This window comes from Lissotriton helveticus, chromosome 5_1 (genome assembly GCF_964261635.1).
Source record: "Lissotriton helveticus chromosome 5_1, aLisHel1.1, whole genome shotgun sequence".
Taxonomy (NCBI): Eukaryota; Metazoa; Chordata; class Amphibia; order Caudata; family Salamandridae; genus Lissotriton; species Lissotriton helveticus.
The window spans coordinates 91,046,334-91,072,415 of NC_136065.1; the positions used below are offsets into that span (position 1 = coordinate 91,046,334).

Genomic DNA, 26,082 nt, shown 5'->3' on the forward strand with positions numbered 1-26,082 from the left:
GCTCCTGTGGTAAAATGTGTTATGGATTGGTGTTTCCATGATTGACCTATTTGATTTATGAGTCAGTCCCTAGTAAAGTGCACTGCATGTGCCAGGGCCTGTAAATCAAATGCTGTTGGTGGGCTGCAGCTCTAGATTGTGCCACCCATGCAAACAGCCTGTAAAGTGTGTCTCAGGCCTGCCATTGCAGAGACTGTGTGCAGTCTGGGACTGCCATGTTGAATTGGCAAGTGCACACACTTGCCAGTCCCTAACCTTACTTCACCTGATAACACACAGGCTCCTGTCTTAAGGACAAGATGTGTATCCAACCTCCTCTACTTTCCTCTATGAAGCACTGACTTACCTGCAGAAACTGGTGCAGTAACATTGATTTATCTTGTAATACACAATTTTGTAACAGAATACAGATAACTTTGAATGTGAAATTACCAGATGTGTGATTCCTCATCACTCTGAATGAGTGCCATAGCAGGATACCCCTTCAGCGTCTCCTGGGGGATCACATCTTTTACATTCTCAGCTGTCAGTCACATTGACTCACATTTAACTTCAGCTAGTCTCTCCACTCAGTCTGTCTCTGGATCTTTGACTGCGGTCAGTTCTCTTTCTTGTAATCTCTCCGTGGATCGAACTTCTCTGCAGAAAATCCTGACCTCTCTACAGTTCATGGGGTGTCTGGGGGAAAAGCGGGAAGGCAGGAGTGGGTGAAGGACTGGAGATGGTAGAAGGAAAGATAGTAAGAGGCTGCAGTAAGGAAATTAAGAAAAGCACTCTAGTGGTTTGATTTTCTTAAAGAGACTATCAACCCCTCCACCCTCCTCCTGGACTCCTACTCTTAAGATGGCTTGTGGTAAACTTTATTAATATTTAACCAGATTTTCTTTGCTTCTGACAGAGCAAGTTAAGAACTGAGAAGAAGAAATATGAATCTGAGTTTGAGAAACTGCGGCAGCTCCTGAAAGAAAATGAGCAAACACTGCATAAAAAACTGGAGGAGATGGAGAAGAAAATCACCATGGTAGAAAATGCAAAGATCTCCAAACTGTCCAATGAAATCACCTCTCTCAATGCCTTAATAACAGAGATAGAAAAGAAATGTGAGGTGCCAGTGTGGGAACTCCTAAAGGTGAGATACTGTTTGGTAAATAAAACAATAGAAGGAAGTGAAATATTAATATTTTGGGTGCATTATTAAATATGTGAGCGGAACATCATACAATGCGCCAAGCGATCCCTTACCGAATATCAGAATGTGCTATGTTATGGGACTCCATTACAAATATGGCATTGTGTTAAGTAATAACCATTCCGAATGTCAGTTTCTTGTATGTCATGAGCTCATTCAGAATTTCACATTCTGTGCGTTGTCATGCGATGTCGTAGACTGTGCTGTGCCAGGTGCCCCCAGTCAAATTATTACAGATTGTGCTGTCATGTGACTCAGTTCACAAGATTACAGACTGCAAGAGGAATAGCTCCCTAATGAGTTCTAACCATAGACGGCTAGAAGTGTTTCACTCCTAAAAATACTGCCATACCTGTAACAACTTCTCTGGAAACTAATTTTACTGTGTTTGTTTCTCTGTTTTGCAGGATGTCAGAAGCACCCTAAGCAGGTAAGGCTGATTTATTATCCTCCTCTCAGTGTGTAAGGATCAGTTCTTGCTGCGTACATGTGTAAATGCCACTACTGAGCTCACACAAAGTGTTAGGAAACTTTCAGATCCTAATATATTCACTTTGCATCTAAAATCCCCTTAAGTCCTCAGAAAATACCTTTGATTCCCCTGAAAAAGTAAGTCTTTGGAAAATTCCCTTGCGCCATCAAGAAACTCGATACCTTTTTTTAAATCACTGTGTGTCACCAGAAAACTCCTTTGAGTCCTGAAGTAATTGCTACAGGAACAAGCTTCTGTCCTCTCAAAACGTACCTGCATCTTTAAAACCTACCTGAATCCTAAGAAAGGTAGCCTAAACACACAGAAAATAGAAGCAACGAAAGTCTCCAGTGGTTGTGCACAAACTCATTCAAAATTTCCTAACTATGATGTCAGTCCTCAAACCATCCCTTTAGTGCCTTCCAATATCTTTGGGATTTTATTAAAGCCATATTCGGGCCTCGTTCTTTAGTAAATTCCCTCCAATCAGAAGAGGCCACATCCAGTTCTCGTAAACCTCATTGTAATCCTTGGATCTGTTCCCAGTTCTAAGAAATATCTTCTGTCTGCAGTTACTTCCCTCCAGTCCATAGAAGCCTCTTGAGTCTGGAGAACCGGGCCTTATGGGCCAAGCGGCGCAGGGCAAGCCTAATATCTCCGGGTTCACCTGCCTTGTCGAACAGAGACACGAGACACTCTGTTGGGCGTAGAAAATCAGGTTTATTAGCTGCAGCTAAGCACAGTGGTCCTAGAAGTTACAAAAAGTAGATTCTCAGGAGACTGCCACTTAATTCCGTGGCACACAATCTATTATAGGACACAGATTTACAATGCCCACTCCCAAACATATAAAACTGACGAATAGGAATAGTTCGAAAACAGGCTATCGAATGTCCAAAACACACCCTTCCTTCAGACCCCGTGTGCTCTCCTTCCCTCAAGTTAATCAACACTAGTGCCCGTAATTCAATTTGCAGGTGGTAGAACACGTTTGAATGCTTAAAAGGATAGTTTATGTAACAAGAGAATACACGAAAAGAATAGCGAAGGCCAGTCAAATAAGATAAAGTCAGGAAGAATAGTGAGATCCAAACAGTCAGTCGAGACAGAGATCAATCAGCCTAGACATGGATTAGTGGACTCGGCCAGACCCTGACATCGGTTTCGTAAACAAGGGCAGGGGGTTCACTTGACACGAAGGATACGTAGACAGCTGAAAATACAGAAACACCGTGTTCGCCGTGCTGCCTGAGTGAGGCAACAATAAATGGCGCCTGGACACAAAATGGCGGCTAGATACGAAGCGGAGTCAAAAACTACGTAACCTCAGACCCTCCTTTTGCCATACTCAGGCAAAGCACGAAAGGACTCATGCTAGTCTGAGTCGATGTCAATGGTCATGAGGTCATTGAGTTGTTGCTGTAACATCATTCTAATATTCTCTGTTTTCTGTGACACTGGTTTTGGAACGCATACAGTGGCACAAAGTCCACAGATGGCTGGGCCACACTGTAAACAGAGGCAACAAGAAAGGATGATCGCTAAAATCGCTCCAAAGAAAGTTAATACTTTCCACCCCCATGTGGACAGTAGTCCCCAAATCATCCCATCACAGACCAATCTCCAGTATCCTGATGAATGGACTCGGAGATGACATGTAGTTTAGAAATGGCTTGGTATACTGTAGGGGCATTATCAGGAACGTATACGCAACAACTAGACCCAATTAATTTACAGACTCCTCCTCTGTCTGCAAGGACAATATCTAAAACCATCCGGTTTTGTAAAGTTATAAGACGATCCGCCTGAAGTTCAGCTGTCAAATTATTCAATGCTCCCGAAGTTATATTTATGGTAGCATCGACCACACGGACTAGACGTCTGATGTTTCTACTATTAACTATTGGTCCCCAAAAGGGAAGAAACCCTTTCAGAAAATCTCCTCCCTCTTGTCCTGCTGTGTCTTCAGAATCAATAACCCCTCTACCATATCTCTTTCTGTGATGATCTGCAGGAGCAGTATATGTCGGACGAAGAAGGAAAGCTATATAACATGTTCCCGAGAAATATGTGGGAAGCCATGTATAAGCTCTATCATGACAGATAAAATATGTACCTTGAGATGGTACCAACGGTGAAGAAACTGAGGGTGTGTAAACATATGTATGGGAACAATTACTCTTTTCCTGTTTGATTTTAGTGTTCTGGCCATTTATTTGTAAACACAAATTACCTTTATGAGGTATAGTCCAGATCGGTGGAGATCTTTTCTCCTTAATCTTGTCAGTGAGGCTAGTGATATAACGAGTCACATTCCACCCATCATATGCTTGCTTCTCATCCTTGGGAATTTTACTAATGTCAGCAATTTTTGCCATTGTTACTATTCTCTTTGTCAAAGGACTGTGGCTAAAATCTACTCCACCATTATAGGACCCACCAGGAGGATATCGAAGTTGATTCTGGTATGCGTTAGAAAACATAGCCAGATAAGCCCAAGCAGAACCTTCATATGAAAATGGGAGTACTAAATACGGCATCCCTCTCTCTGTATTGTGGGGCATGAGCCCACAGACCCAACAGTCAGTAGTATTTACTACCAATTGATGCTGATGTAACAATTGGATAAATGAATTGTTGAGATATTCCGTTCTCCTCATTTGCTCATGGTCTGGGAGTGCATAGAATTTGTGCGGAGAAATAGTAGTAGAGGGGATCAAAGAGACAGAAGTAGGAGCAGGTGCTGGCTGCATAATGTGTACAATCCATCCTACACATGCTAATAAACTGCATAAACATACTAAAATGCATAATGCTACGCCACAACGACTAAACAGTAACTTTTTATAATGGTTTCTTTTCATCATTTTATTATCGCCCCCTTCCATTTCGTTATCCATTACTCTAAAGGCGTTGCTCACGATAATCTTCCTTAATCACTTGGCTGTGATTGTTAGCTGTCCTATGACACTGCAAGTCCTGTTGACCTAGTCACTATTCAGGTCACAGCCTAAGACTCCTATCGTGACCCTGCAACTTGATGGATAATGGAAAAGGAATGTTTTTAATAAAAGCAATTTATAAAACACAAAGTCAATTGTCCTTGGTCAACCTTGGTCGTAGGTTGTACCGCGTCTTGCCAGGTATCGTTTGGTCTGTAAACAAAGTCTTTGGATCTGACGTATTCAGACGCAAGTGCGATGGTACAGCTTCCTGCAAAACGTCGTCGTCTTCTTTTTCAGAACTCGTCCAGTCCAGGCGTGCACTACTGAATGGTACAAATCTGGGTACCTTTTCACATTCGCTATCACCAACACCTTCTCGGACCCACTGGTCATAAGGTAAAGGTAATGGTACCCTTTTGCAGTGCACGCCGTGAATCCAATTTTTCTTCCCAACGACCTTCACTGCTGTACGAGTGGTTAACAAAACTTGTCTCGGCGGCCCCCAACGAGGTTCCAGGTTCTTTTTCCTCTGGAAGTTTTTCAGACACACCCAATCCCAGGTTGGATGGAGTGTCCTGGATCTGAGGAGGCCTCCGGCAAAGCGTTTTGGACCTGTTGACGAATAACACATAATTTAGTGGTGAGGTCATGCAAATAGTCAACCAACAATGGATATGGAATGTCCGAGTATTTCTTAGGTCGAGGGACTCCCCAAACATTGGCTGGGCGTCCAAAAACAATTTCATATGGGCTAAGCCCCAAACGAGAATGAACTGTCGTTCCTGTTGAGAGAAGTGCCAAAGGCAAGGCATCAGGCCAGGAGAGACCTGTGCTGGCCTGAATCTTCGCTAATTGGAGCTTGAGAGTGCCATTATAACACTCTACCAAACCCGCTGACTGAGGGTGGTTTGCCGCATGGAATTTCTGTCTAATACCAAGACCCACACACACCTTCTGCTTAATTTGACCTACGAATTCACTCCCATTGTCACTCCAGACAATGGGCGGCAAACCAAACCTCGGGAAACATTCCTTCAAAAGAACTTTGGCAGTGGACACAGCAGTATTGTCCTTTAGGGGGTAGGCCTCTATCCATCTGGAAAAGGCACAAACCACCACCAGGACATACTTGAGGTTGTTAAAACGTTCCATGTGAATTTAATCTATTTGTAATACCTCAAAAGGATACGTAGGGGGAGCAAAATGACCTGCCAGAGTTGGTGTTCCCTTTCTTGGATTGTGCATCAAACAAACAATACAATGCTTCACCACATTTTCTGCACATTTAGGAATACCTTCATTCTGCCATACTGGAGCCAGAAGTTTACATATACCCCTTGCATTAATATGGGCTGGTCCATGTGCCATAGTAACTACAGGTAATACATACGCATCTGGTAACAACCACCACTGATGCTCTGATAACTCCGTCCAACATCCCATCGTGTCCAACATTCCCGTACTCTCTCTCCACTTACTCAATTCTTTCCCAGTCGCTTCCTTCTGAATCATTTTCACGCTTTCTACTGTGTCTTCACACATACCTCCTTCTGCGACCCATCTTGCGGGGCCCGCAAAATACATGTGACTTTCAACATCTTTCGCTGCTTCCCTCTCTACTTCATCCGCAAATGCATTTCCTCGACCCACATCATCAGTAATCAATTTCAATTTCAATTCAATTCAAAATTTCTTTATTCGATTGTAGAAAAAAGTCATAAAAGTACAAAGAAAAAACACATATATATACAGTTCATTAGTTAAAAAGAATTCAGTTTAAAACAATGGCTCACGTAGTAGCCTATCATAGCTCATACAAATGTGAATGTTCAGTTTATCAGAGACTTATATACATAAATAAAACGGGGCAGGTAGAGGTTATCCTTCCATACTTTTTCTAAATTTGAGGGCTGTTTTTAGGAAATTACATACGTGTAAAGTGCTTTCACAGTGCAACATTTTAAGATAAATTAGTGCAGGCCTTAATTGCACAAAATTCAGTAATCCTTTTATGTGCACTGCACTTCACAATCGCTACTTGAGCAGGCAAAACAAGTGATTCAAGAAGGTCAGTTACCAACTGACCATGCTGTATTTTAGTGCCGTGGGAGGTAAAGAATCCTCTTTCCTTCCACAAACGGCAGAAACTATGAGCAACGCCAAAGGCATATTGACTATCTGTGTAAATGGTCACTCTTTCCTTTTGCCAACACGCATGCTCTCGTTAATGCAATTAACTCTTCAGCTTGCGCTGAATTCTGTGTAATGCGTGCAGTTTCTACTACTGTATGCAAAGTTGTAACAGCATAAGCTGCCGTTGTCTCGCCATTAGGAAGCTTAAAACAAGATCCATCTACCCACAGAATTCCATCCGGATCCGCAAGTGGTGTATCTTTTAAATCAATTCGACCTTAAGTTTCGTCTTCTGTACGAAGAAAACAATCATGCTGGTCTTGTACATTTTTCTCATCTAAAACAGGTAAAAATGTTGCTGGGTTCAAAACATTACATCTCTTGATATGTATGTGACTAGCTAAAAGCGTCAACTCCTATCCAGACAAACGAGCACTCGTTAGATGTTGTGTCTTTGTTCTGTTCAAAAGGGTATCTACTGCATGTGGCACCATAACATGAGTATGATCTAACACTAGTCCAGCAGATTGACGAATGGAGATCGCCGCTGCTGCTGTTGCTTTGAGACAACTAGGTAATGCCTTGGCTACTGGATCCAAAGTAGCCGAAAAGTAGGCACATAGCCTTTGTTTGTCTCCGAATTGTTGTGTCAAGACTGACAATGCACAACCCTCTCTCTCATGAACATAGAGTGTGAAAGGCTTACTATAGTCTGGAGTACCCAACACCGGAGCAGAACACAAAGCAGTATGTAAATCAGAAAAACTCTTCTGACATTCATCAGTCCAAGGAAGAGGTTGGGGTGTATCTTTCAGAGTAAGTGCCAACAAAGGTTTAGCCAGCAGGGAGAAATTCGGGATCCATTGTCTACAATAAGAGGTAATGCCTAAGAAAGCACGCACCTCTCTTTGTGTGGATGGTACAGACATTCGTGCAATTGCATGGATACGTTCTGGGGTCAATCGCCTTCCCTCCTTTGACAAGAGATGACCTAAATAGGTAACCTCTTGGCAACAATATTGTAACTTAGAAGGTGACACCTTATGATACAAGTCAGACAAATGTTCCAAAAGTAACACAGTCACATTTTTACAAACAGCTTCCAAATCGGCAGCCACTAGCAAATCATCCACATATCGGATAAGAGTAGCACCTGGAGGCAAAGAAAAAGTGTCAAGCTGAGATTTCAAAGCCTGACTATAGATGGAGGGACTCTCACAATAGCCTTGAGGTGCACGTTTAAATCGGAAGCTTCGGCCTCCAAAAGAGAAGCCAAAGAGATCCCTACTCTCCTCAGCAATAGAAATGCTAAAAAAAGCATTTTTGAGATCAATAACCGAAAACCAAGCTGCCGAAGCAAGAATCATAGTGAGCTAAGCAGTAATGTCCGGGACAACAGGAAACTGAGGGACAACAATTTTGTTGTCCTCTCGAAGATCAATCACAAAACGATACACAGGTGGCTGAGAAGGATCAGTACGTTTAAGAACAGGCAGAACAGGACTATTGCAAACATTTCCTCTGGTCTCCTCGACCACACCCTTCTGAACTAAGTCATAAACAATAGACAGCAAAGCTCTCTCACCATCATTAGAGATCTTATATTGAGGAATGCGTGGCAACTTAACATCAGGCTTAACAGTAATCACATAAGGCGGAATTTGAAGCAAACCAACATCATTCGGACCCGTAGCAGGAAGTGAACACAATTCGAGTGGCAGTTGGTCTTTAGATACGTACATCGGAGAAGTCAATTTATCACCCAAAGTAAGATGTACACCAGAAGGGGAACAATACAATGTAGCATGCAAGCGTTTCAATAAATCCAAACCCAATAAATTCTCTCCGCAACACGTCGTCAAAAGAAGTGGAGCTTCTAAATCATACGCACCAATGGAAATAGGCAAATGACAAGAAATAGGGTTACTAACTGGGGCGCCAGAGAATCCTACGGAAACATTCGTTAAGCCAGACAAAGGTGTCCCAGGGAGTTTGGAATGTATAATAGATCTTCTCATTGCTCCAGTATCCAAAAGAAATGGTTCTGTAACACCCAATGCTACAACATCGACATAAGCTCCATTCTGATCCACTGGAACTGATACGACTCCCTTACTTTGTCTACGGCGGCGTAAAGTAACAAGTTTTGGAACAGCATGCTCTACATCAGGACCCACAATAAATCCCTTATCTAAAAATTGATCCTGTATCTCGAACAAACCCTGAGGAGGTAAATCCAAATCCATATCTCCCCATGCTTTGATAAGAGTATTACACATAACATTGAAGACATATCTCTGCGTAGGCGCATTCCATTGAAGAAAAGTGTTTAAAATATCTCGCACGCTATACTGTAAACTACTCATGATCCAATTACGAGCAAGAGAATCTAACTTAATCCGCTCTTCCGATTCTGGAATCTGACTACGAGTTTGCCTTCGAGATGAAGCAGGAGAAAAAGAAAGAGGCCCAAGAAAAGGTGACAAGAGACCAGAAACAGTGTTAACTAATCGTTTTCGAGCTGTAGGGGAATCCGACACAAGAACAGGAGACAACGTATTCTGTAAAACAGGAGAAGAACTAGTAGCAAAAGAAACTGAAGATAAAGGAGACTGAAGCACAGAAGATTGAGGTACAGAAGTCGGTGGCAAAGGAGGCGGAAGTGGAATCACTGGAAGAGGCAAATGTGCGAGAACCGGAATAACTGGATTAGCAGCAGGTTGTAATGGAGGTGCATTAGCACCTAATACATAAGGTGGAGGTAGTGTAAGTAAATGGGACATGAAAGGATCTTCGTCAGGACCCTTACTCTTTGAGGAAGTAGGCAACACAGGATAACATCTATCTATTGCCATACGATGCTGTCTTTCTGAAACTTCAATCAGCTGATCAGTTTCGTCATTTTTAAACTGTTGGGCAGCCTGTAAAATTGTCATGTCTTGCGTTTTTTTATCTTTCTTTGCTTGTTTAATTTCCTTCTGTTTGGCTTCCTTACGCCAGAGGCGGAAAGAGTCAAACATTGCCGGCCGGGCTTTTCTCTTAAACAAAATCGCTTCCAAATTATTTAATACATCGGGCTCAAAGCTACCATTTTGTGGCCACTGTAAAACACAATCTTTCTTTGTGTATCAGATCCATGTTTCATTAAAAATAATAGGACCAAGACCATGTTTCGAATAGAGCTCATAAGTGGGAGTCCCAACCGGAGGAATCGGACAAGAATCCTCTAGCCGGGAATCCCTAGAACAACCAAAGCAACAGAATTTCCTAAACTTACTAAATCCAGGCATTTCGTAACGAACTGGATTTTTCAAACGTCAAGAGGTTTTAAGACAATATAGTCACAGCACAAACATACTTACCCCTCTGCTTCGATTAGTGCACTGATAGAATAACAAAAACAAAACAAAGAGTGGGCGCTACCCACGAATACTTAACTAAATGTTTTCTCACGCCAACAGATGTCCATCTAACGTCTCGCGATACCAATCATCACCAAAGTCAGGGCAGCAGTCGTCAGCAGCTGTCGGAAAGGAGTAGCCGCGCTGCAAAAGACTTTCGGTCCACTTCAACATACAGGGGTCGCTCACGTGGTTTGCGAATCCTCCAGAATTTTCTTGCGAAGCTCCTCACGACCATCGGGCTGAACCACTACCACTGAAGTCGCCCACACGTTGGCCGCTGTGATGGTGGGTGTGCTGCAGGCTGGAAAATCAGGCAAGGAGGCCAGATATAGTGGGCTATGCCGGGATTTATTAAACACAAAGTCAGGTAACAGTAGGGTCAAAAGCAAAAGGGATCCACAGGATAGTCCGGGTCCTTCTTCGGGGCTTGGGTCCAGTTCCTGTTCTTGGTGTTCCTGTGGCGGTTCTGATGTCGGGGAGGAACCTCGGAGGGCAATAAGAGAAACAAGGAACCGTTAGTCCTGGTGGGGACTCTAATGTATATGCAGTCACCGGCACCCGGGTAGTGAGGAGAGGAGAGGGAAGACCGTGAGGAAGGGTGGTAGCACAAGGGGGCGGGAGAAACGAAGGATAGGGATGTAGCGAGGGTGTGTCAGATACGTAAGTGAGGGGAGGAAGGGTGCTTTACAAATATCATACAGTGCGTTTAGTACGTGGTTCGTTCCTAAAGAGGGATATTTACACGGTAATTACAACGAGTACCTAGCGTACTTTGGGGCGGGATTACTGGTACTCACACGGTCTGCCGCAACTCTCCTGTGAGTCGCGGCCGCTCTTCAGCCACCTCCTAGGGACTCCACCAATCTTCCGACCACACGTCTTCCTCTGGGTTCGCCTCTTCTCCATCTTCTGCGCCAGTCCGAGTGTCCTACCACGATGCTCCGACAGCGTTCTGGGCGTCGCGTTCGGTTTTCACTTGTTCTGCCGCTGCCTCAGGGGTGGGACTTCCGGGGTCGGAACGGAGTGCTTCCTGTCGAAGGCGACCTCGGGTTGGTTCCTGTAATACAGAGAGGGGCGGGGGTCTCCTTGTCATGGTTACTGTTCTGGAAATGTTGTTAGACGCAGGAGAACGGCCGAAGGGGCTTGCGCCTGACACCCCAGATAGCGGTATGGTTCTAGGAGGGTCCAGTCCTGGCGGGGAAGATAGCGGGACCGTATCACATCCCCTTCCCCTAGCTGTCCTTCCTGTACGGGTTGGGGATGAGGGGCATCGCGATAGAAAATCAGCGTTGCCCTGCTCTGTTCCCTTCTGGTGTCGAGTTCTGAAGTGGAAGGGTTGGAGAGACAGGAACCAGCGGAGGACCCGGTCGTTATGTCCTTTATTCCGGGGCATCCACTCCAAGGGGGCGTGGTCTGTATAGATGGTGAAGTCTCGACCCTCCAGGTAGTACCTTAGGCTTTCAATGGCCCATTTAATTGCGAGTGCTTCTTTTTCCACTACAGCGTAGTTCTTTCTCTGGGGAACAATTTCCTGCTGAGATAGAGGATAGGCCTTTCGTTCCCTAGGTCGTCTTTTTGGGATAGGACTGCCCCCAAACCCTCGTCAGAGGCACCAGTCTGTAGAATGAAGGGTAGGGAATAGTCCGGGCTTACCAGGACAGGGCTGGAGGTCAGGGCTGGAGGTCAGGGCGCCCTTCAGGTCGGAAAAAGCCTGCCATAAGAAGGGTGTGGGTCTTTCAGGTAATTTCGGTTTGGGTGGATTTCTTCAGGAGGTCCGTAAGGGGAGCTGCTCTCTGGGAAAAGTTGGGAACAAACCTCCGATAATAGCCCAGGAGTCCGAGAAAGGCTCGGCGGTCCTTTTTCGTCTGTGGAAAGGGAAGGGACTGGATAGCTTCTGTTTTGGTTTTCTGGGGTCTTATCAGGCCTTCACCCAAAAGGAAACCCAAGTACTGGACGGTTTGTGCAGCAAGTGTGGTTTTGGCGGGGTTGATGGAAAAACCAAAAGAGCCTAGGGAGGAAACAACATTGTATAAATGCACTAGATGTTGCTGCCAGCTATCGCTGTAGATGACAATGTCGTCTAAATAGGCCCCTGCATACAGAGTGTGGACGTAGGACATGGTTCATGGCTCGCTGAAAAGTAGCGGAGGCACCATGAAGCCCAAAAGGCATGACTATGAACTGAAACAACCCGCAGGGGTATAGAAGGCGTTTTTCTTTTTGTCTTGTTCTCTGAGGGGTATCTGCCAGTAGCCCTTGCAGAGGTCGAGGGTGGAAATGTATTTGGCCTTGCCTATTCTTTCGACCATTTCGTCAACCCTAGGTAAGGGATGTGTGGAAACTGGATACCTTATTGACCTCTCGAAAGTCTATGCAGAACCTGACAGACCCGTCAGGTTTCGGCACAAGGACAATAGGGGAATTCCAATCGCTTACCGAAGGTTCTATGATCCCCATCTTTAGCATGTCCTCAATCTCCCTTCGTATGACTGATCTGCGAGCCTCTGGGACTCGGTAGGGTCGGAATCGAACTGCTTTCCCTGGTTCTGTTTCTATGGCATGTTCGGTGACTGTAGTCCGTCCCGGATAGGAGGAGAAGACCACATTCACGGGTGACAGGGCTTCTCGGAGTTCCCGGGTTTGTACCGTGGTCAATGCGGGATCCAGGCAGGGGTCAAAAGGGAAGGAAGACTGCAACCTGGACCCGGTCAGGACAGGACGGGGCCCTTTCCACTTTTTCAGGAGGTTCACATGGTATATTTGGGACGTGCCCCTAGTGGGGTCCAGTTCAACCTCATAGGTAACCGGGGTCACCTGTCGCCGGATGGCATAGGGCCCTTGCCACTGTCCCAGGAGTTTTTGGTCGGATGAGGGCATCATCAGGAGGACTAGGTCCCCGATGGCGAAGACACGGGTTCTCGTGTCCTTATCGTACTGTCCCTTTTGGGCGTTTTGTGCGCTTTCTAGGTTTTGTCTGACTATTTCAGGGATCTCTGCTAGATGGGTCTTCAAGTTGTTCACATACTCTGGTAAAGGACGTGTGCGATCAGGTTCCGCTTCCCAGGCTTCTTGGGCCATGTCCAATAGCGTTCGAGGGGGCCGACCATACAACAACTCATAGGGGGAATAGCCTGTACTACTCTGTATCTTACACCGAATGGCAAAAAGAGCCAGCGGTAATATTTCTTCCCACCGTTTGGCTTCTAACCCTAACAGCTTTTTCAAGGTTTGTTTTAGTGTGGCATTGTAACACTCGACCAATCCGTCAGTTTGCGGATGGTACGCTGACGTCCTGATTTGTTTTATACCTAGTCGGGCACAGACCTGTTTCATGAGTGACGAGACAAACGGCGTGCCCTGGTCGGTGAGGATTTCCCGGGGAAACCCTACCGGGAAAATATTGATATAAGGGCTTTGGCGATGTTCTGTGCTGTGGGTTGGCGTAAGGGAATGGCTTCAGGGAAGCGAGTGGCATAATCTACTATGACTAACGCATAGCGACACCCGCTTCGTGAGGGCAGAAGGGGTCCTATGATGTCCATCCCTATCCTACTAAACGGAATGTCAATGAGGGGGAGAGGTCGTAGCGGTACCCTAGGTGGCCGATAACGACTATGTTTTTGGCAGACCGCACATTCGCGGCAGTATGTTTTAATGCGCTGGTGGACGCCGGGCCAGTAGAATTTTTCAAGGACCGCCTGGCTAGTTTTTTCATCCCCGAAATGACCCCCTAAAAGGTGGCTGTGTGCTAAGAAGAGTACTTTGTTTTGGAAAGGATCGGGGATCAATAACTGTGGGTTCTGTTGTGCCCCCCCTTTTCGGTATAACAACCCGCTTTTCTTGAAAAAGTAGGGATCTACTAGCGAGGGATCCTGGTCTGTTTGCCAGGGATGTTCCTCAACGATCGTGGGATAGGCATAGGTGTGGTCTTTCTTCTCCTTTCTCTTCTGACTTCTGGTTTTGTGAGGTTTGGGTTCCGCAGTCGTGGAAGACAGGCCCTGGGAATAGGGGGCCTCTTTCCACCACTGGGCTAGGGAGTCAGTGGTGTCCTGAAGGAGCTTAGGGAGTCCGGAATAGTCGCTCCCCAAGATGACTTGTTCGGGTAGTGCCGGCACAAGACCGACCGTAAGGTTGTGTCCTGGGTCTCCGGGGTGTTGTACTCGCACCTGGGTGGTGGGGTAACGTTTGGTGTCCCCGTGGACGCACTGGATGGCTACCATTCCAGTTGGGGGGCCCGCAGGGAGGGCCAGGTCTTGAGGACGGAGAACACTTTGACGGCAGCCGGTGTCGGCTAGAGCGAGGACATTTTGTCCGTCTATGGATACAGGACCGTGAAATGGAGGGGGTGCTGCCCCTGGCGTGTGGCATACATAGTTCCGTACAAGGCCTATCTCCATCGGCTCCTCCTTCTGGGGGCAGACGCGGGCGATGTGTCCAAAACCACCACAGTTGTAACACTGGGGCCCAAGGTTAAGAGGACGGTACAGGACCGGCGAGGGTAAGAGAGGGGCTTGGTCTGGTCTCCGGGGAGGTCGAGGGGCTGTGGCTTGGTGAGGCCTATGGGGATGCTCCTCCTTACAACGTTGAACTTCTTGTGCTCTGCTGTATGCACAGGCGGTTTCGACGGCCGTCTCGAACGTGAGGCGGAAATGTTGTCTTACCCACCTCTGGGTGGCCGGATGCAGTGAGTTCAGGAACTGTTCGAGGTATATCTTCCCTAGGATGTCTTCCTTCGTGGATGCCTCTGGTTTGAGCCACCTATTGGCGAGATCCTTGATCCGGAAGGAGAGGGCCCGAGGATTTTCTTGGGGCCCCTCTCTGGCCTGTCTCAGTTTTATCCTGTATGTATCGTCGTCTACTCCAAAACGCTCCAGAATACACTTCTTTATCTCTACATATGGGTTGTTGCCCTGGATGTTGACCTGCTGGTAGGCGGCTTGCAAGTCGCCAGTCAAAAGGGGACCAAATACTGGCCCCATCGCTCCACAGGCCAGTTGGCGGCCTGTGCCAACCTCTCGAAATTGGTGAAAAAATAGTCCGGGTCATCCCCCGGGATGTACTTTTGCAGGACCACGGAGGGTAGGAAGGTCATTGGCCTTGGCTGCCCTAGGGCGCCAGTCAGTCATGGCTTGTTCATGTACGGCCCCTTGGCCTTTGAGGACGTCATGCAGTTGTCCCCTATCGTCCTCCGCGGTCTTCAGGAATTGTTCCATAAGCTTCCCCAATTGCTCTTGGGAATCCGCCATTCTTTTAACGACGGCCTCCATGCCTCCAGCGGATCCCACTTCTGACACCAGATGTGATGGTGGATGTGCTGCAGGCTGGAAAATCAGGCAAGGAGGCCGGATATAGTGGGCTATGCCGGGATTTATTAAACACAAAGTCAGGTAACAGTAGGGTCAAAAGCAAAAGGGATCCACAGGATAGTCAGGGTCCTTCTTCGGGGCTTGGGTCCGGTTCCTTTTCTTGGTGTTCCTGTGGCGGTTCTGATGTCGGGGAGGAACCTCGGAGGGCAATAAGAGAAACAAGGAACCGTTAGTCCTGGTGGGGACTCTAATGTATATGCAGTCACCGGCACTCAAGTAGTGAGGAGAGGAGAGGGAAGACCGTGAGGAAGGGTGGTAGCACAAGGGGGCGACAAACGATGGATAGGGATGTAGCGAGGGTGTGTCAGATACGTAAGTGAGGGGAGGAAGGGTGCTTTACAAATATCATACAGTGCATTTAGTACGTGGTTCTTGCCTAAAGAGGGATATTTACACGGTAATTACAAAGAGTACCTAGCGTACTCTGGGGTGGGATTACTGGTACTCACACGGTCCACCGCAACTCTCCTGTGAGTAGCGGCCGCTCTTCAGCCACCTCCTAGGGACTCCACCAATCTTCCGACCACACGTCTTCCTCTGGGTTCGCCTCTTCTCCGTCTTCTGCATCAGTCCGAGTGTCCTGCCACGATGCTCCGACGGCGTTCTGGGCGTCTCGTTCGGTTTTCACTTGTTCTGCCGCTGCCTCAGGGGTGGGACTTCCGGGGTCGGAACGGAGTGCTTCCTGTCTAAGGCGACCTCGGGATGGTTCCTGTAATACAGAGAGGGGCGGGGGTCTCCTTGTTTTATAGTTACTGTTCCGGAAATGTTGTTAGACACAGGAGAACGGCCGAAGGGGCTTGCGCCTGGCACTCCAGATAGCGGTATGGTTCTAGGAGGGTCCAGTCCTGGCGGGGAAGATAGCGGGACCAGATCACAGCCGCCAATTGGAGAACCAGGCCTTATGGGCCAAGCGGCGCAGGGCACGCCTAATATCTCCGGGTTCACCTGCCTTGTCGAACAGAGACACGAGACACTCTGTTGGGCGTAGAAAATCAGGTTTATTAGCTGCAGCTAAGCACAGTGGTCCTAGAAGTTACAAAAAGTAGATTCTCAGGAGACTGCCACTTAATTCCGTGGCGCACAATCTATTATAGTACACAGATTTACAATGCCCACTCCCAAACATACAAAACTGACGAGTAGGAATAGTTCGAAAACAGGCTATCGAATGTCCAAAACACACCCTTCCTTCAGACCCCGTGTGCTCTCCTTCCCTCAAGTTAATCAACACTAGTGCCCGTAATTCAATTTGCAGGTGGTTGAACATGTTTGAATGCTTCAAAGGATAGTTTATGTAACAAGAGAATACACGAAAAGAATAGTGATGGCCAGTCAAATAAGATAAAGTCAGGAAGAATAGTGAGAGCCAAACAGTCAGTCGGGACAGAGATCAATCAGCCTAGACATGGATTAGTGGACTCGGCCAGACCCTGACATCGGTTTCGTAAACAAGGGCAGGGGGTTCACTTGACACGAAGGATACGTAGACAGCTGAAAATACAGAAACACCGTGTACGCCGTGCTGCCTGAGTGAGGCAACAATAAATGGCGGCTGGACACAAAATGGCTGCTAGATACGAAGCGGAGTCAAAAACTACGTAACCTCAAGTCTTGAGAAGCCTCATTTCAATCCTCAAACCTCCGCCCAGGTCACTGACCACTCATTCCAGGCAGCAAATCTCCTTTCAAGTCTTCAGGGACTTCTTTGTGTGTTTTCCAAAGCCTCATTTCAATCCTTAAACCTGTAAATAAGTTTCCAAATCTCAATAATTTTTTTAAAAACCTGATTTTATTGGGTTTTCAGGCATTCATAATGTACAATGTCTCATCAACATTATTCATATACAGTTAGGTATATACCCTCTGGTGTGCTCTTACCTTAACACTAATAAACCACCCCTCCCCTTTCCTTTCCTTGAGTTGGTTTGAGTTCCGAATAGTTGTCTCATCAGCTATTACACACATGCTATTGACCTTACTTTAATTATTGGTGTTATAGTGCTCATATCACTATAGTGGCATCATCTGGTCAATCTGCCCCGGGTCTACCAATTCATTTTCCCCTTCTTCTCAGTCTGATGCTACTGGCTGCGAGGATACTGCTCTAATGGATCCCACTAGGCGCTCCCATGCTCTTGCTCGGTTTATGTTATCTATTCTCCGCTTCACTTCTTCGAGTAAGAGTCTCCCTTCTTCCCGCGCCCATTTTTCCAATTCCTTTCTCCGTGCTCACACCCGCAGTCCCCCTGGTGTTTTCCAATGTCTGGCTATCTCTCGTTTGGCCAGGACGTATGCAAGTCAAATCCCATCCAGAGCTCTCCGAAAGGGAGTAATTCAGAGTTCCCGTAGTGGTCCCCCATCACTTTCAGGGAAACAGCCTTTACTCCGAAGTTTTTACTTCGTAGTACATTTTTCACGCATTTTTTAGATCGTAAAGACTGTTGGCATGCATGTTTTTGCATCGCAAGACAAAACCACCCATTTGAGGATAATTAAAAAGGTGGGCTTGGGGGGGTGGTCTTCCCCCATAAATATAACTTGTTCAATTATTAGCCTATGTGTAAACGACAAATGGAATAAAAAAATGCATTAAGAGTTAATGTATAGATTTTCAACAGTAAGTGGCAGTGTTACACTGTGCTAGAATGTTTCAGAGGCAGTACGCGTGGTAAAAGTGTGTGTGGTAGTGGAATGCGTTGTGAAGGTGTTTGTAATGTGAATGAATGTCAATTCGTGGTAGTGGTATGCGTTGTGAAATGTGCAATGTAAAGACGTGCGAGGTGAAGGAAGTTGTGGTAATGTCATATAACCCTTTCAGACCTGCCTTTTCCCAGCTCTCCAGCCCCGCCCAATGATCCCCCTGTGGGAGGCAGTGAAGCAGAGTTATGGGCAGGTCCAGGGAATAGGGAATCGTGGCACCTTCTCTCCTCGGGTACCGAGCCCAGCAATGCGTCCCCACCCTGGATTCGGCTGTGTCACCCGACTGATTCCTCTGTACTCTCAGCAATATTTTCGCAAGCGTTGGAGTAGTCGGCGCAAAGGGATACTGCTCTGTGTCCGGGTTCTGCCCGGCTGCCAACCATTGGATCATCCACTACAGTTGAGCTGCTATGTAGTATCCCTCAAAGTTCGGGACTCCCTCCCTCATGGGGCGCTGTAGTGTGGTCAGCGCTACCCTCCTGTGTCCTGCTCCTCAGATCAAGGATACAATCATTGAGTTGAGATCCCTGAATGTCGCTGCGGTATTCACACCGGGAGTGTTCCGAAGAAGTACAGCAGGCGTGGGAGTGCCAACATCTGTAGGACAGCTATTTGTCCAACTACCGAGAGCCGCAAGGTTCTCCAAAAATCATATTGTATCGTATTGCTCTACCCACATTGCCTTATAGCAGCTCAGCAGGGCCATGGTATATTTTTTACTCCCAAGTATGATCTAGGTTCCTATTGTAGGTCCCGTAGATCAAGCAGTGGGGGTCCGTCATGGGAAACAATTTCAATTTCTGCCAATTGACATTGGGGCTCCTTTCTGATTCGTGGTTGTATTCCAGAGAAACAACAGGAGATCATCTGTGTACAGGCCTATGTGATGGCTCATTTCTCCAAGCTGCAAACCTCTCTAGTCCTGCCCGCTTCTTGCCCTGAAAGCCAGTGCGCTATACCAGAAGAAAAGTTGTGTTATTGACCATGAGCAGGTAAAGCATGGTGTGGGTGACACTTGTTCACCTTGGTTGCTGATGAATGACACTTTATTTTTGAAATCACAACAAGGGGCAAATGGCCAGCAATTTGGAGATCAGGTGCAGGGTTGTGATGAACCTGTTGCAAGGAGGCGAGATGGTTAAGTTCTATGCCACAGGCTGAGAAGGAGGTAAGGGCAAGAAGACCTCCTGCCTACTTAAATGAATATGTTTGCGAATAATCTTATTTGTTTCTCGCAGGTCTTCTGCTCACTTGGGTATCGGTGAAATATTTCTAGCTGCCTTAGTTTCATTTTTCCTTTGCTAGCTTTTGGCATGTTATTTATCCATATTGTTTTTTTATTATTATTTGTTTATTTTGCACAGCCACTATAACTTCATTACTGCATGGCAACAAGTCTTTGCAATGGGTAAGGAAGGGGGATGTGTTGTAATGTACTTAATGAGCTTAGGCAGTCTCAGCTAGGCTGAGACTGCCGTTCATTATGACGTCATTGTGTTCCATGATGATGTAATGGAGATGCTGTTGTTCGGCAGTTGGAGTTTACTGCGGTGCCTTGCAAGATGGCTGTGGCTTTCAACCAATGTTATAAATAAATACTTTCTTCTGGAACGAGACTTTGTGTATAAATGCCATCACAACATCTTCCTTCCAGAGTGCTTGGTTTCCAGGGTATTGGCGTTACTTTTGTTGCCCAGTTGGTGATTCCAGTTGTCACCCCTTACTGTTGGTTCAGGGCAGGTCAAGCTCGAGTCTCTGCGTCAAAGCCCACAATTATGGTCAAAGTCTGCAAGAGTCTTGATAGGCGGCCTTTGTACCATCAGGAGCTAACCCTGTATTTGCCTCGGGGCTCTTTGCTCCTTCGAACCCTCCTGGAGTAGATTGGTCAGGCAGGGAGGCTTGCTGGAAAGGGTGGAGTGTTACTTCCGTTCTACGTACGTATTATTGGTTATTGCTACTTGGGTGTATGTCCCTGGAAGTTCTGCAGCGACGGGGCTCGGCCTCTCATTCACTGTGTGCTGCGCCTGCTCCTTTTCGCCCCTCTAGGCTTTGATGCTAGGAGTATACCCAGTCTGCTTCCATGTCAGTGCCCAGGCTTGTTCTTGCTATGGCTGTCCCTTCACATTTTGCTCCTTTACTCTGGGAAGGTATCTGCCAGAGCCACTGCCCTGTTATAGTCCCGTCAACTGGGGTCTAGGAGTGACTATCGCAGCACTGGGGGTTTTGCCTCACCTCCTTGTTTTGTCCAGCTTCTAGGTAGCCCGCTTCATCCTTGCAATTGCGCCCGTGCTATGTTGGGGCATGTATGGAGGTCTCCCCCCTCTCTGCATGTCTGCCCCAGGGTCTTGGGTGGCCTTATTATCTCCTCTGCGTCTTGTTTTTTCTCCTCACCACGTGAGCGAGCAGCGGCAGACCAGAGTCTCTGGCCCCCTATGGCCAGGGACTACCGGAACCCCCCCCCCCCCCCCCCCCCCCCTTGCGTTAACCAACATTATTAAAAATTGACATGAGAGGGATTTCTTTGGAGGCTGGGGTCTTACAACCCCCCAGCCGTATTTATTAAAACATAAAATAAAACCATAAAACCAAAATTGAAATAAACAATATTTACACAATTACGCAGAAAACTTACAATTGATATATACAGATATCAGATGGCTAACCTTAACATAATTCTAGTACAAGGTATTTCCTATCCGAATCGAACATATGAACCATAATCATACAGTAATTACTTTTCTGCGTATCCTATTTGGGCCCACGGCAAGGTCACTAACTGGTTTCAGATCCTTATCAATTAACCACGCCCTCCAGTTGGAGTGTGCATGCGCAGAGGGCCCGTTTACCGTGAGGGTACCCCCCCACCTCCCCCAAACCCGGTTACCCCCGTACGCTCTATTAACTCCATTAAAGGGGGCCCTTGCATCTCTGCGCCGTTTATTGACGTCGTTGTGCATGTGCGGGGTGGCCAACCGGCCTAGCGAAAGTGTAACTCCTCCCTCCCCCACTGCTGCTATTTTTGCAATCTGTGGACGTCCTGCCAGCCGGAGATAAGCTGTAGTTATTAGGACGAACTCTTACAACAAAGCTTTCAAGAGCCAGCTCAAAGCACTCTTCCTCAATCGAGTCCTCATAAAGTGACATCGGATCTGCTTTAATTTCCGACCACAAGACAAGAGACCCAGCAACTACGTTAAAGTCACTCTTGGCATCACTTCCCCCCTATTCTGAACACTATTCCCCCCTACTTGAACACTAAACTCTCAAATCTGCATCGATTACTACCAGACGCTTACGGATTAATGAACCTCCTTAGACTCACTATCTACCTGGACCCTCTTGGTGTACTAAACTGTTTGAACAAATGTTGTAAAGTGCTCCGAAACCTCCGGGTCTTACTAGCGCTATAGAAAACTCCTAAATAAATAAATAAATCTAACGGAGGTGTACCCTTGGACCCCGTCAACCATTCGTGTAGTGATTATCCTGTACGACGATATCTTGTGTTTTAATAATTTATTGGGACATCTATCATTGTGCTTTTGTGCAGAGGCTCTTTGCTTCGCTCCGTATTCATCTTGGATATTTCATTGATGACTGCTGGCCTGTCACTTACAAGGATCAGGTTTGCAGGGTATGCTATACGAACATTCCACGTGGTGGAAGATTACTGCCCTTTGATATATTTGGATGCCAGTGAATTACATGATGACATTACCATATCAGATGTAACTTCAAGATTAAGCCCCCCCGTTTTATTCTATTTGGTGGATTTATTTCATAATATTGAAAGAAGAAAAAAGTACGTCTATCAAGAATTGTGTCTACCAAGAACTGTATCAACTGCGCCCTGACGAAGGAACTGTGGACACGGGTCCTTTTCCGAAGCGAGCGTCGGCGCCTTTTGTTTGTTGCTCTGTTATGTGTATATATTTATGTATCTTTTTATTGTAATGCTTTTGTTTCATTGTATGGTGGTTGAGTTGTGGTTGGTAGTCCTTGGATGAATGTTTGGATGTTTGGTAATGATTAGATATATGAATGACATTTTTTGTCCTTTTTTCTTGTGGGGCTGTTGTAGATAGTCATTTTGTATATCTGAATATATTGTACATATAGAAGGAACATAGTGATGATGTCCTTTTGTTATGAACTACTTTATTATGGAAATAATACATTAGAATAATGTTTTCTAAATAACTTCTGTTGTGGGACAATGTTGATATAGACATTCTATGATGGATATATTACCAAGATATTGATTTCATACCTAGGAGAGGTTTGTTCTTGTCCTCCCTCCCCCGCACCCATCCAGCCAACCGGCTGTACTGCCCCTGGAGTTCTAGGGGAGACCACTTGTCCCTTCCCTTGGCGACCCCATTCAAGAATGGCGCCGCCCTCTAAGGACCTTAAATTTACTGCTCACCAATCATGACCTTACCGCCTGACCAAGGAATAGCAATAAATACAACGATTGATGACCTGTAAACGGGATAAAGTTCTAAGGAATAAAACATATTAGTACGACACACCTGTCATCCATATACATTTGGAACAAACATGTTAAACAACCTTCATAAACACAATTTAAATCATCTGCTTTATGGGATGGTGGGTGGGGGAAAAAGAATTACAGCCTCCTGGAGGCTTGGGGGGCAGGCCGTGGAGTCAAAGAGGCAGACTCCCGCGCTCCCCGGCCTTTTAACCCCTCACTAGCCAGGCCGGTTCGGCCTGTCCTTTGCTCCCCAGTGACCCAGAAGTGATTTGATCACTTCCTGGTCATTAGGGAACCCGGCGTCCAATCCGTGATAAGGCGTGCCCGCCGCGTCATTGTGACGCGACGGGGTTCGCCCCACCACAGAGAGCGCGTGGGGGCCGGTGCGCCCGCCATACTTGCGGCGGGGCCGATGCCGGCCCCGCCTTTCTCTATGGCCAGGGACTACCAGAAACCCCCCCACGTTAACCAACATTATTAAAAATTGGCATGAGAGGGATTTCTTTGGAATATTTATTAAAGCATAAAATAAAACAAAAATTGAAATAAACAATATTTACACAATTACGCAGAAAACGTTCCATGCATATAACTTTTGAGGTGTTAGGAATAAACACCATAGGTCTCATAGGTCTTCTACCGGACCCCGACGAATCGTCGGGGTCCGGTAGAAGGGCGACGTAGGTACACTACGGGTGCCGAGCGTCGAGGGCGGTGTGCCAAATACGCTCCCACCCCCCTCCTGAGACCTATGGTGTTTATTCCTAACACCTCAAAAGTGCAGAAACGATCAGTTGAAGCCTCCTAAACCAGGAGTAAATTAGGAATTAATCCTTTATTCCTAATTATTTTGCACTTTTTCAAATTTTTTATAATTTTCACATCTCACGTCCCTAGGTAAGGGTGGGCCTTAGAGTGCCCATACCGCCAGGGTTTATCACACCCAGTCCTGAAGAATTGCCGGGTAAATTGACACCGTTTCGATGGCAAGAAACATGTTGACTACTCTATAGGATCCCACCATTCAATTAAAAGTGGACTGGATCCTTTAATACATCTTAAATTGTCTGTCTTTAGTGATCATTAATAAAATTGCTTCAGATACACTACTGACAATTTTTATAAATACCCTCATCACTCACTAATTTTTTCATTTTCACTCAACACGCCCTTTATTCACCATCCAGCTCCGCAGTAATCCTGGCGTTGCAGCACACCAAAGAGACACTCGGTCTCTTTGGTGGGGCCCGATGATGAAGCATGTCATCACTAGGTGGTGAGTGAGGGCCTTCTAAAACATCCTAGTGTGGTTGTTACTGAGCTCCAAGCGTAGTTCTTCTTCCCTATTTTCTCCCAGACACTCTTCTTGTGTTTATTGATTATTGACCGGGGAACAAGAGTGTCAGATACTCTCCCTACCTCTCTTCTTGATATTTCATATAGAGGTTGACAACAGGTCATAGTCATGTATATATCATCCCAAGACATATAAATTATCCAGGGTTATGTTTAATGACCTGATCCCATGGGATCTCGCTATTCATTCCATTAAGGTAAGTGTTGAATGTAAATATCCAAAATACCTCTCTGCATTTACTTGTTAGTGCTTTGAGGGTTGGTGTTGATCTGAATTTTTTCTACAATGAGCCAACGTATCTCATTCGAGGTATGCTGTTGGTCCATGTAGAGCTGCACCAATGGGGCCTTTGTTTTGTGGGTACGAATAGCTGATCGGTGTTCCGTCAATTCAGTGGCCATAGTACGTGATGTTTCTCCCATGTAACCTTGGTTACAGGGACACAGGAGAAGATAAATAATGTTGGTAGTTTTGCAATTTGTTAAACATTGAAGTGGTATCTCAATGTTATTGAAACAGAAATTCTGTGTTTCAATGGCAAATTGGCATGCTGTACAAGACATACATTTGAAATTACCCATAGGGAATTTCTGACCTTCCATAGATTTGTTAGATTTGGCATGCAGGATTGTACTACAAGGTCTTTCACAGTTTTGCTCTTTCTATATGCAAAAAGAGGTTTGGGTAGAGGAGCTTCCTTGGTTTTTATGGCATTCAATATATGCCAGGTGGAGTTAATGGCATGTTGAATCTTTTCATTTAAGGTTGAGTTTCTAGTTTGCATGAGATGCCCAATCTAATCCCTTTTGAGTGGCTTGCAACTAGTGTTTTTATTCACTTAAAATATAAATACATTTTCCCTTTTCATAAAAATAGCTTTGTAAGACCGTATCTTTTAAATTTGAACAATATCTGTTGATACATGCATCAGTGTCTCACTTTTATTCTCTAGGTCACATCTACACAATACATGGCTTCCTGATGAAGGCACATAGCCGAAACGCCCATAGGACACATATTTGTATTAGCCATGCTGAAGATTTATATTTATGATATGACCATTTTGTGTCTTGAGAACCTGAACATTTGAATGGTTTTTCTTTAAAAACTACGATGTCAAGAAACTGCAATGTGACTGTTCATATTGGGAATTGAAATCTATGGATCAATTTATTTGAATTTTTTCTGACTATTGTGTATTTATTGCATTTCGTATATATATGTATAAATTCCAAATAAAATGAGATGAAAACAGAATTTGTCGACACAGATGTATTAGATGACATGTATCTGTCGTATATTGTTCATACCTAGGTCCACTCTAACGATTAATGTTCCTAAATGACTTTTTTCACAAACTAGAAACTTTCTAAAAGTGACCTTTTCAAAATGGTAACTTTAAATTCAACTTTACTGTTAAAGAGGATTTGAACTTATAATACATTTAAGTATAAACGCTATTCTCTATCTGTTCCCAAACTGAAGTTATCATTTATTAAGTTTAATAAGGTAACCCAGTATGGGAGAGATGCACAGTGAAAATTTCACCCTGCCCGTATAAGTATTAAAAAGGAAGGGTTCGGCCTTGCAAAAGGTTTATTTTTCCTAGTCACGTTTTCAAATTAAAACAGCAGTGACGGGCTTGAGGCATGTTTTAAAAGGCGACTTTAATGGTTAGCACAGTGGATTATATCCCACTTTTTTTTACCCATTAAAGTTAATCCGATGGATGCATTTTAGGTGTAACACAACTCCAGCCTGGGATTGAATAAATTGCTTTGGATGCACATCCTTGTGCACGTGGTGACTTACAGTGCACAGTGGGGTTCTTATTTAACGTATCTTGTTCTACATAATTATATACATAAAGAAAGATTCCAGACAGTAATATTATATGTCACTAATATAATGAATGGCCATGCTGATCCTGTGGATCCCCCATAGGATAAATGCAGAGATAGATCCTAAGGATGCCACAGACAGGTTTAGCAAAGATGAAAGGAAGAATCCTAAGAAGTAAC

The 26,082-nt window shown here is 45.5% G+C and overlaps 1 protein-coding gene across 1 annotated transcript in view; it reads left to right on the forward strand.

The window, feature by feature from the left end:
• Positions 1-26,082, forward strand: part of LOC144754197 (E3 ubiquitin-protein ligase TRIM39-like) — an 89,567-nt gene that overhangs the window by 48,074 nt on the left and 15,411 nt on the right. Inside the window, exons 3-4 of the mRNA XM_078641782.1 lie at positions 899-1,129; positions 1,597-1,619. Coding sequence (XP_078497908.1) covers positions 899-1,129; positions 1,597-1,619 — 254 coding nt within the window. The remainder of the gene's footprint in view (positions 1-898; positions 1,130-1,596; positions 1,620-26,082) is intronic.